Source organism: Nymphalis io, chromosome 16 (assembly GCF_905147045.1).
Source record: "Nymphalis io chromosome 16, ilAglIoxx1.1, whole genome shotgun sequence".
In the NCBI taxonomy this organism is placed as follows: Eukaryota; Metazoa; Arthropoda; class Insecta; order Lepidoptera; family Nymphalidae; genus Nymphalis; species Nymphalis io.
Genome location: NC_065903.1, coordinates 3,246,709 through 3,259,473, shown reverse-complemented (window position 1 = coordinate 3,259,473; position 12,765 = coordinate 3,246,709). Strand labels below are relative to the sequence as shown.

General features: G+C 32.1%; 1 protein-coding gene across 4 annotated transcripts in view; it reads right to left on the bottom strand.

The window, feature by feature from the left end:
- The window catches only part of LOC126774447 (tyrosine-protein phosphatase Lar), a 387,053-nt gene that overhangs the window by 17,252 nt on the left and 357,036 nt on the right, over positions 1–12,765 (bottom strand). For 2 of the 4 annotated variants that reach the window (XM_050495984.1, XM_050495986.1), the window contains exons 8-16: positions 12,189–12,314; positions 11,256–11,405; positions 7,129–7,262; positions 6,490–6,640; positions 5,788–5,811; positions 3,208–3,308; positions 2,427–2,489; positions 1,244–1,373; positions 461–611 (exon numbers count right to left, since the gene is read on the bottom strand). In XM_050495984.1, coding sequence (XP_050351941.1) covers positions 461–611; positions 1,244–1,373; positions 2,427–2,489; positions 3,208–3,308; positions 5,788–5,811; positions 6,490–6,640; positions 7,129–7,262; positions 11,256–11,405; positions 12,189–12,314 — 1,030 coding nt within the window. The remainder of the gene's footprint in view (positions 1–460; positions 612–1,243; positions 1,374–2,426; positions 2,490–3,207; positions 3,309–5,787; positions 5,812–6,489; positions 6,641–7,128; positions 7,263–11,255; positions 11,406–12,188; positions 12,315–12,765) is intronic. The other 2 variants (XM_050495985.1, XM_050495987.1) reach the window with 1 other exon arrangement.

Below are 12,765 nucleotides of genomic sequence, written 5' to 3'. Positions count from 1 at the left end.
TGAAGCAATACTAAGTTTAATAGTTTTCAATTTAATCATTGGTCACTGGGTGGTATACTTTCGAACCTTTCAAACTTTTAGGTTTAGCATCTATTCCCTCACTCTCATAATCCAGTAGGACGGTGATCTGATACGACCGGAAAGAGTTTAGGCGCCGGACCAATGGCTTTTCGTGCTTTCCGCACGGGAGGCACGGGAGTGTACAAACTTAGAACTTCCAAACTCCGGGCTGCTATACTGAGAATTTTCGAGATAAAAACTCAATAACAATTTATTGGGCCGACTTGAGGTTTGAATCCAGGACCTCGGAATCTGCAACTTTATATCTTGCCACAAGACCAACGAGGCAGTCAAATCATAGATTAAGCCACGAGGTTATAGTTTCCTATTTAAATATCGTACTACCGTGTAAAATAAACACTAAAACTCAATCTCCAGATACAACTATATACCGACTTACTTCCTGTGGTGTTCCTTAGCGTATGTATCGTTCCAATACAGCTCATAGGAAACTATATTGTCTCCAGCATGAGCTGGCCTTCTCCACGAGAGAGTCACTGATGTTTCACCGGCTTCGACTGCCACGAGGTTTGAAGGTTGAGAGGGTACACCTATGTATAAAATACATTTATAAATTGATAGGGTTATTTTATTTTACAGAAAGGTTAACGAATCCCTGTTGTTGTAGTTAAGACCGTAACTCCTTGGACTATTGTTCTCACGTTTAGTTGAAAAATAAATTACAAATACTTCGAAAATACGCAATTTTTGGCATACATTGTTTTAAAATATGTATTTTTAAATATAACTGGCTCGTAAAAAATAATTATCAAGTCAATAAATATCAGTCAATTTATTTTTCTGTGATAAAAATATTTGATTAAATTAAACGTTTTATAGATTTGACATTATCATTAATATATTACTTACGGAATGTACTTTGTCTATTAAAGTAAGTTTTAATATATGCTTCTAGTTTATTAGGTGGAAAATTATTAAAAAAAAAAATACCAGCAACATGTGTACTTAGTGTTATCTGCAGTGAAATTCTGTGAGAACTCATTTCATTACCCACCAGTGAAAAGTCGACAAATTATTATGGTCAATATCGCATATCACATTCTGACATTTCACGACCGTTTTCTGCGGTGATTTTCGAATCTGTTCTTAAAGAATAGTTCAAATAATAAATAGTGAATAGAATATTACATAATGTTGGCAATTTCAAGTACCGGATACGTACCTTGTTGGGTTTTAACTTGTACAGGGGCGGATATTGGTCCGGGACCGACGGACGTGAAGGCTTGCACGCGTATTGTGTACACCGTGTGAGGGGTCAGCTCGCTGATTGTTGTCAGGTGATTATTGTCCATCTGTATAGAGATTGAAATCACTGACATGGTAACGGTTTTATCCGCCGGACACTTATTAATATACCCTTTAAAATCATTCTTCTAAATTACAGAATCGAACTAAAAGACTAATTCTTTCATTCTTTGGAAGGTATTTTGTTGGTTTATTGAAATAATTTAATAAAATGCAATAATAAAAGTTTATATCGTCAAAAATATATCTATATAGTTTTCATAGCTTAGTTTCATAGTTTAGTTATATTTTAAGCAATATTGGGAATCTTTGATAATCGCAAAAGAAGGATGTTTTAAGAAATCAATTGGGCATTCACGATACTATTAACAGTATCATTTGATAACCAAAACTAAATTTTAGCACTTGAAACTGATGTGTATCCTAAATTGAATAAAATATATATATATGTATAATAAATAATAAAATAAATACATAAAAGTGTAACGCTGCTCGCATTCAAGATAGGCGCGAATGCAACAAAGCGACTGCAGCGATACCGATTGCTCCATTGAAAAAAAACCGGATCATTATTTTGTCCGTTCCAATTGCAACATAAATTTTACTATCGTAAGTCATCATTTGGTGTTTTTTCCTTCCGTATAATACGTATGTAATACATATATTATTTATGCATATAAAGGATCGTTTTTGGGGAAACGATAACGGATCGACTGCCATTTTGGAAAAAAATTCAAGTCTTAGTTCTTTTTGTTCGTTCCGTTTATATATATATATATATATATATATATATATATATATATACATAATATATATAATACATACATAAACCGTTATTCTTACAACCTACAATTACTTTGCGTCTGTGTATTGACAGCCGTAGACATCGGGCCAGTAACATAATTTCATGTACTGCATCTTCGTTTTTTTCTGCACATGTGCCTTGTGTTATGTTTAGAAACTTAATTAAAAAAAAATATGTTCCGAATTTAAAATTACGAAATTAAGCAGAAATTATAACATACTCAAGAATATCGGCTAGTAATACAACTATGTTGGTATACTATATAGACTAATTGCCTTCTGGAAGTTTAACTTACCATTTGGGAGTGCCAAGATTGCAAAAGTTGAGACGGATCTGAGGTGTAATAAATTTTGTACCCCTGAAAACAAAATCAAACAATTTAATTTCATAATGACGTCACATACATCATTATACGAGTGAACGAGTGAAAGCGTGAATCTTAACCGATGATCGTGGGCAAGCACCACTGATTTTTCATGTGCTTAATTTGTGTTTATAATTCATCTCGCGCTTGACGGTGACTGAAAACGTCATGAGAAAACCTGCATGTGTTTAATTTCATTGAAATTCTGCTACATGTGTAGAATACACAACCCACATTGGAGCAACGTGGTGGAATAAGCTCCAATCCTTCTCCTCGAAAAAGGCGAGGAGGCCTTAACTTAGCAGTGGAACATTCCCAGGTTGTTACTTTACTTACTTTTCGAGTGATTACAGTAAGGCATATCAATACTATATTGACTAAAAACTTCGATGTTTTTCCATTAAATTGTTTGCTTTTAAGTTATCGTTAATCGGAATTCATTCAAAAATCAATTTTAATTCTACTACCACATATTTGCTTCTACCTTCTCCTCAAAAGGGAGAGGAGGCCTTAGCCCAGCAGTGGGACAATAACAGGCTGTTACTGTACTGTATATTTGCTTGATATAACACAGTAATTACTGTTATATATATGTTGTATATATTAAGTAGACGTCTTATAAACCAATATCCAACTCTGTTTCCCAAGAAACAAATTTTATTAACAAAATAATTTGAAACTTTAGGGGTGGCTAGTTAATGTAATGTCATACCGTTACTTGACCGTTAGGCGTCTCCGGTTCATCCCATTGAATCACCATTGTGCTGGAGCTCAGAGGTCGAACTTGGACATTTCTCGGCGCTGACCCAGGTTCTGAAAGGAAATGTTAAATTATATGCTTCTTCCAAGTATGTATTATGTAGACACTGAATAAACTAAAGTTCACCAAGTGTATACATACTTTTTTCCAATTTAGAATGATTGCAGAAAAAAGTTTTTTTTTTTTGCTTATGTTTGTAATTTGTAATGACATTATAAAAAATATTATACTAATAAGCATAATATTTTTATTATTAAGAGCGCTAAGAAGTGTGAATTTTCTCAGAGAAAATAAACTATTAACGAAGTTTATATGAAGAGCATCAATCTATATATATATATATATATATAAAATAACTGACTGGCTGAAAGATTTTTGAAAATTTTTAGCAATTCCGAATGATACGTGCTAAGGCGTTATTAAGTATAAAATAAGAAGAGTAAAGATTTTTTTCCATACAACAGTATACAAGCCATCATGATGTTAGAATGATAATAGTGTTAGTAAAATTACACAAATTGAAATCAAATAGAACCATGTTTGACATTTTAATGCAACGTCGCTTTAAGTCAAATACATAGAACTTTAATGATTTCCTAGAAATTCGCGTCTACAAACTTGCAGCTCTACAAATTGATGAGTTCTTTGAGGCAGATTCAGTATTCATACATTACAAAGTCGTAGCAAAATCAAACCCAAAATATACTTTATTCGTGTAGGCAATTTTAAACTGTCCTTTATAACACGACTACATAAAAAAAAAACAGTGAAATATACTATCGAGAATAACCGACAAAAACTCAGTATAATACTAATAAAATCCTGGAACATTATTCACACACGGCCATCTGATCCCAAACTAAGCAAAGCTTGTACTATGGAAACCAGACAACTGATATACTACATATACTACTTTTCTTTTGTAAATACAAACTATAAAATTCAGATAACAGATAATAAATCTTTTAAACCAATTTATTGATACGTACCACGTATTATTGATTATAAGCATAAAAACAAATACACAATAACAATTCCACACAATCCTATCTTAATAATTGAAAAGAGCGAACAAAAATGAAATATGTTGTCCTCCAATATTTGATTCGGAATTTAAAAGCCCGCTGTAATAACCATAATAATTCTCAAACAGCGCAATATCGAATTAAGTCAGGTCCGTTTCGTCACAATCGAGTACATTTACAAAAGGAACACAACAACAACGAGAAATGGGACAATAACAGAACACGATGAATTTTCTTAAAAGTATTCGTAATCGCGTCCCGGTACGAGAAAGCAGAGCATCACTCAATGAGAGATTTCGTTCGATGTTTATAATACTTACTAAGAACGAAACAAATAAAAGTTGGAAAGCGTTGTTATATTAAAACGCAATAATCTCGTTGAGACCAGAACTCGGGTCGCCGGCTCAAAAACTTTCTTTTATTAGAAACGTAAAGAGAATTTCACAGGAGAAAAAAAAGCAAGTGGCAACAATTTTATTCGCCTGTAGCGACGTTTTCATTACCATCTCATCAAGCGCCATTTTTATTGTCTGTCTTGTGACACCGCGCGTAATTTAAGGCGGGACAAGTCGAATTTAATATTTCATGTCAGTAAATTAGATGTGATAGCTTCTAGGAAAAGAAACGGGAACATTGTAATACACAATAGAAGATAAGAGAAAGAGAATATAATAAAATTAAAATATCTTCGCAAGATGAGACATTGGTTACATTATTGGCGTAATATTGTTCAAATTAATAAATTAATACAAGAATTGTTCATTTCGTTGAAGTTAAAATTATTTTTATAAAAAGAAAATATAATTCAAAGCAAAGTTTTAAGTATGTAAGAATAATAGAAAAATATTGAATATTCAACATAATTAATAATATAATAATAATATCCTGGGACATTTTTTCACACACGGCCATCTGATCCCAAATTAAGCTTGTACAAAGCTTGTGCTATGGAAACCAGACAACTGATATACTACATATACTACTTTTCTTTTGTAAATACATACTTATATAGATAATTACATCCAGACTCAAGACAAACAGACATGTTCATGCACACAAATGTCTGTCCTGGGTGGGAATCGAACCCACAACCTTCGGCGTGAAAGGCAAGTATCTACCAACCACGCCAACTGGCTCGTCGAATAAAATAAAATATTTGGTTTGGTATAATAATATTTTACGTAATAGATCATAAAAGGGACTTTATGAATATTTAACCGTGTATTTGGTTTAGGCTTCGTCCTGGTCATCGCATCTAATTTGTTAATGGATTCAGTACATTGGTCTCCTTAGTCATGTTACAGTAGGAATTATGTAAATCTCAAGTTTGGTGAGTACACTCATTGCTCCTAGAACCATTAAGAATATTATGTTTGTCTAGCGATCACATAATAAATTTTCCCTTACTTTATGCTCAAAAAGAATTTTCTTCCTTTTGAGTATCATCAAATACATTACATATTTTTATAATAAAATCATAGTAAGCTTTTATCATATATTTACTTACTTGCACCTCCATAAAGGGAATCCACTGGAAGGAAAAACATACTATTAGTTAAACGAAGAGTGAAAATGATTTAAACATTTATCACACGGTGCTTTAGCAGAAACGGGTAAAGACGTGAACCATCTATAGGTATCAATTTATTCAATAACATAAAGGAATGGTGCATGAATAGAAAAATAAAAACGCGCACTACGACTAAAATCTATTAAAACAAAAACAATAAAAAAATGTGCAAATGAAACAAATCTCAATAAAAATCCATTCAAAAGCGAACTTACACGAAGCGGCGGCGATTGGTTGATTGGTTACGTCGCGTTAATGCGTTCGCATGAAAAAACGATCAAAATAACCTTAATAAAACTGAGGAACCAGCGCAAGAAAACAAAACCTATTTACCGAATTCAAAGCAATCAAAACAATTACTTATGTATTCGAAATCGTAAGCGATAATATAATTAAATCGAAACAAGCGAATGATAGATGTTACGATGGAATGATTAAAAAGAGTTTACTCGAAGATCTTATAAAAAAGGAAGAAAATATTCGATATGAAAATTCAATTACATTATAAAATATTTAATAACCGTGACAGCTGTGATTTTACCATATAAGAAATTATGATACACAGACACATTATTAATAATATATTAAATATATAACATGCTTTAATATTAAAATAGCTACGTTAACTACTCTACATACCAGTTTCTCCTGTAGTAAAAACCCTTGGTGCCGATGGCGGGCCTCTACCGATGTTATTAACAGCAATCACATACATTTCATACTCAGTGTACGGAGACAGATTTGTTACTGAATAGTATTGTGTGATAACTCCTGATATCTCACTAAATGCCTGTATGGGACGAATTAAAAATTTAAATTCGGAATGGATTATTTTTAAAACATATGAACCTATGGTTCAAAAGTTTACAACAAGAATTTTAAATAGCATTTTATTAATTGATTTTAACGAGTTCATCCGTATGAAATTTTTACTGGTGGTAGGGCTTTGTGCAAGTTCGTCTGGGTAGGTACCACCCACTCATCAGATATTCTACCGCATAACAGCAGTACTTGATATTGTTGTGTTCCGGTTTGAAGGGTGAGTGAGCCAGTGTAATTACAGGCGCAAGGGACATAAAATCTTAGTTCCAAAGGTTGGTGGCGCATTGGCTATGTAAGCGATTGTTGACATTTCTTACAATGCCAATGTCTCCTTAGACATTGGCATTGTAAGAAATGTCAGCGTTTGGTGACCACTTACTATCAGGGAGCCTATATGCTCGTCCGCCTTAAAATAAAAAATAGATATTCTATTTTTAACGGATAATGATCACATACCTGATTAGCGTATTTAGGTTTGTACTGGATGACGTAATATTGGGGTTCCTCAGGGCCACTGTAAGTCCACGCTAGTCGAACAGTTGTCGCCGTTATTTCTGATGCTCGAACTTCAGTCGGTGGTCCAGGCAATGCTTAACAAATAAGTTTCATATATTTTTTTTCTATAGAAACTTCAATAAATAATATGGTAGAGATTTTTCTAGTTAACTTACTAATTAGTACAAACTTAAGCTTATTATAATTGATATTTGTCACGTTGTCGAATGTAATATTGTTAATAATTGATGTCTCTTTAATCCCGGTCTGTTTTGGTAAATTTAAGTAGTTCAATTGTTCATAATCTAAATCTAAAATATACCCGAAAATATGTACCGGAGCAAAGTTGTTCTAAACTTTGAACAAGCGGCCCAAAGGCTAAATATTTCAAAATCTAGCCCTTAATCCCTTCGAGTAATATCGAGAAAATGGGCCGAGTAACAATAATTAATCATTAATCAAGCTGACATTCGTTTGTCTCCGGGGCTTCCCGCAACTTTGGAGTCCTTTCAATTATGAATTATAGCACTAACTCATAATGGATGTCTGCGACTTACTGCAATTTATCAAATTGATTTTCACAAATCCTCAATGCGCATGTGTTGTATTATTAAAGCATATATATATATATATATATATATATATGCTTTAATATATATATATATATATATATATATATATATATATATATATATATATATATATATATATATATATATATATATATATTATTAAAGCTTAATATTTATTAAAGCTTTAATAAATATTAATTTATTATATTTTAAAAATAAATATTATGTGGTATAATTGGATAATTTTCAAAAGTACAATTTAAGACAAACTGATTTATTTCTTAGTGTTATATTTATTTAAAATTATCTTTTTAATTTTTCTCATCATCATCTTTTACGGCCTGTTACCGTCTCAATGATTAATAATGGGCTTTTATCCTTTTGAAAGGAGTGTTTTCAAACTGAATTCAACGAGCTAAGTTAATATTGATAAATGGTTATTATAATTTTATACAAAACATTATTGGCATCAAGTTATATAAAAATAAATGTTTAAAAAAAATCATTTATTATTATTATTATATTATATTATGAATCGAACATCGATAAACAGATATAGCCCGATTTTTATTTAGATAATTTTGTAAAGCTCAAAAACCGAGTCCGTTTTTTTCACTACCCCCGACGACAGGATCTTGAATAAAGGGCGCAGAGTCACGACAAATTGATGTGTGTACGTGACGGTCCACCCCTCGATAAAGCAACATCCGATTTTTAACACGCTTTACTAAGTTGTACAATCGCTGTTAATATTAAAGTTAATAAAAACTTTTACTTAGTGGTAGGGTTTCGTGCAAACCCGACTAGGTAGGTACCACCCAATCTTTTAAAATTCTACCGCCAAATAGCTACTAGAACAGGAAAACAATAATACTAATACTTAGTATTATTGTTTTCCTGTTTGAAGAGTAAATGAGCCAGTGTTTACAGGCACAAGACATAACACCTTAGTTGCCAAGGTCGGTGGCGCATTGTCAATGTAGGGGATGGTTAATATTTCTTACAGTGGCAATGTTTACCATCAGGGAGCTCATTTCCCCTTCCGTCCACCTGTTTCATAGAAAAGTATTTAGTTAAAAAAAAGCGCATTGATTAACAAGGATGCATACTTTTATGCCTTTGTCTTAAAAATTCTTATCAGACCAAGCAGCAAATCTGCGATTTAAATAATAAAATCGACGATCTATCCGTCTTTGCGTCGGCTCGAGTCTTACCCCTAAAGTTATTATCATAAATTAGCATCATTTATTCTTAGAAATTATGAGCGTAATTTGATTCAGTTACTCATCTTATACAAGCTCGATGGCAGCCGATAGAGGATAAGGTTTTTGGTTAAGTAATATAAATGGTTGATATAAAACATAAAGATCTTCAGTACATTTAAAAGGGAAACGGCAGCAATTAGAAAGTTTTCAGTCCTATTCCATGTTAAATATTGTTTTCATTGTGAGCGTCCGTCTAGTTGTTACAATCAATACTCACGCTCATAATTTATTCTACTGTTAAATATCAATACTTTATATTGGTGTTTCAGTTTGAAAGTAAAGCTAGTCAGTCTAATTACAGACATAAGGGATATCACATCCCGTACATTACGTAAAATTGTCCATTTCGTATCATGATTCGCGGCGCATTGACGATACAATGACGATAATAGGTCACTAAAACGCCTTATTGACAAAATTAGGACGGTGGCTATTCTCAAGATAATTAGTCAAGCGCACATGACATATAGTGCACAAGTATGTGCGCACAACACAAGTGCTCTATTTCTTCACTTTCATAATACTATGGGACGGTAATGCGAGTGTTAACTTGGAATTCAGAGATAGAAAAAACAATATTTTTACTGACCCAAATCGGCGAATCAGGACCTCGACATTATAAACTAGCCACTAGCTAGCAGTTGGTCTAGACCAACAGGGCAGTCATTTTAAACTTATATTATATGACGGTATAATGATTGACCAAACAATGTTTCCATTTTCTATAGACGCTGGGGGACTTTCGATAAAGGGGCGAATATCTCAACCGCCCTCGAGGCGGGAATAATATCGTTAAATTTTTATATTTTATAATTATATAAATTATATCAAAACAGGCTTAAACAAAATAAAAATCTCAACATTCCTTTAGGCAGTCATTAAAATTTTATAAAATATTAAAAAACAACAAATAATAATAATTAGGCCTTTGTTATATAATGAGATATAATAAAAAAAAATTACAATTTTTCGTTCAAACTGAAAAGATTTTTAAATAACCAAATTAGAGGCTGTATTCGAGCAAGCAATAAAAACAAAAGTCTTGCAAATGTTACGTTATTTAAGAGTTTGCACATTAAAAGGGCGGAGACAAGAATGCATAGTTGAAGATGCACGAAGTTAGTAAATAATTCAATACCGCCGACTATTTACGCAGCGTCGACTTAGCCCATTATCTCTTCAGACAGTCTTGGAATAATTGATTTATCGGAACTATATCCAAGTCCGGGCTCTGTCTACTCTTCACAAATCAAATTAAAATATTCTGGCAAGAGTTCTTCGTTAATATTTTTTTTTCGTTTTTTTTTTTCAAATCAAGTTATGATTTGTCAATTAAATTAATAGTTTACATCAAAATCCTGACACAATCTCTTTCCAAGGTTGGTGGCACATTGGCGATGTAAGGAATTTCTTATAGCGTCAATATCTGGCGTTTGTGACGACTTACTTTCAGGTTATTTAGCAGTTTACCTATCTATTTTCGATAAAAATAAAATAATTAGATAATTCATAAACAGATGTATATATGAGCTTACTTTCTGTAAATTTGTAATTCTACAATACTAAATATAAATCGCTTTATTATGTCGAATTCAACATACATATGTCAAAATGTTCCCATAATATTTTAACGTGAAATTCCTCGAAATATTTCAATGAGTTATTGTTAATTTTCACGACTAATTCACATATAAATTACGTTTAATTATGCTGTACTTATATTTAATCTACCTTTACAAGTCTGTAATATTATATAATCGCGTTGTGTATTATTCATTTTTTGTATTCGAGTAGTCAACTGGCCATCACGACATGTGTAATACTGCACTCGACTAAGTCAAACAAAATGTGAAAAAAAATTTACAATGGCGGTTACAGTATTAAAAAAACATATATAAAATCTGTAATATCACTACAGAACAAAGCTATTACGTTACATATCCGGTTCCAAACTCAAGAAACGTTTTGGTCTACTTACAGGCTGTAGAATTATCTACGAGGCGTAATTCAAAAGCGTCTCCATAAATAACGTTACGTTAGTATCGACGTCGTCCATATGTAATGTAAAAACTTACGAGAAAAAATCTTTATCAACATGTTTTTAATAATATTTTAAAGAAAACAAAAAAAATCGTAATTCATCCGATTTTAAAGGGCAGACAAAATAATACATTACTTATTATATACATTACGAACATAGAAATACATAAATATATATATATACATTATATATTATTAACATGACACTTACATTGTACTTTGACTTCAGCCGTTGTTTCTATCACGCCGAGCACGCTGGCCGCTTCGCAAGTGTAATTGGCTGATTCTCTGATATCTTCTAGTTTGAGCGTGTTCAGTCCTAGCGGCGGATTGTCTTCCGAGGTGAGCCATTTCGTCAGACCTTTTCAAAACGTAGATACAAATATATTAAAAGTCTTAAATTAAAAACCTTACATCTTATTTATATAAAGAATACATTATTATATATAATTTTAATATAATATATTTAAGTCAATATTGACAGCGATATTGACTAAAAAATAACGGCTTTACTTATAAACGTTCTTTAATTGCTGATTAGTTAAACAATGCTGTGTCTTCTTCTTTCGAATATCAAATCAATATGACAGAAAGAGAGAAATCAGTTTTTAACTAAACGGCCGATAGGCAGAATTTATAAGTAAGGAAGTAATTTATTATATCTTAAATTCACGTATCTCACAAAATAGCACGGCTGAGTTTGAATACCGCGTTTTAAATTTGATCGTATTATAGTTCTTGTATTTTCATATTATAAATATCATTAGTCAGCACAAACATTATAATCACGGACAATAATTCCTATAAATATCAAATAAACATAGATATGTACATAACTTGTATTATATACTAGACAAATTAAATAAATAAATACAAGAACATGAAATTCGAGTTTGTGACATCAGTAATCTTTTAAAGCGGGTGAAACAGCGAAGCACAGCTACTTATAAAATAATAACAAATTATACTAAAACCTCTAAAACGCACTACATTTTCTGGTATAAGTTTTATGTATATTGGTTAAGTAATTTTTTTTCAGTTGAGCATTACAAAAAAAGGCTTCTCTTTTATTAGTATAGATATATTTGTATTATACATATATATGTAGATACTCGTATGCTTCAAATTAACTAAATTTCTTTACCTTTTCTCCACTTGACGGTGGGCATGGGCGATCCGAAGGCTACACATTTCAGCGTGAGATTCCCTCCGAGCATTACTTCGGTGCGCGGGGGAGGGGGGATAGAGAACTGCGGTGCAACTCTCCTCACTGTAAACAAAATGAATCGATTAAACCACAGCCATTTATGTAAGTAGTATTAGCACCTGATATATAATAAATAATTATAGTATTTCAGTATATTTTATGACATACAGGCCCGTACTTAGAAATCCAAGGTTCTTGGCTCTTTGACATTTAAGACTCCCATTCCGAAGCGGTTAGAGTTATATTATATTATTTTCGGCCGGGTGGGGCCTCTTGGCTGACGGGGCTCTTAGGCCGATGCCTTGTAGGTCTAAGCATAAAACCGGGGCTGATCATATAATTTCTTAGGTTCAAGAGGTTTAGTATTTCTTTGCCTTTTTTTTATAATTTAATTATAATAATAATTTTTTAGATTGGAAGATAATTCAGGATTGTTTTTGATACTCTAGAAACATTGTAAATCTACGGAATAAGTGCATTCGAGTTATTGGACCAATTTGTGGAGTACATGTCG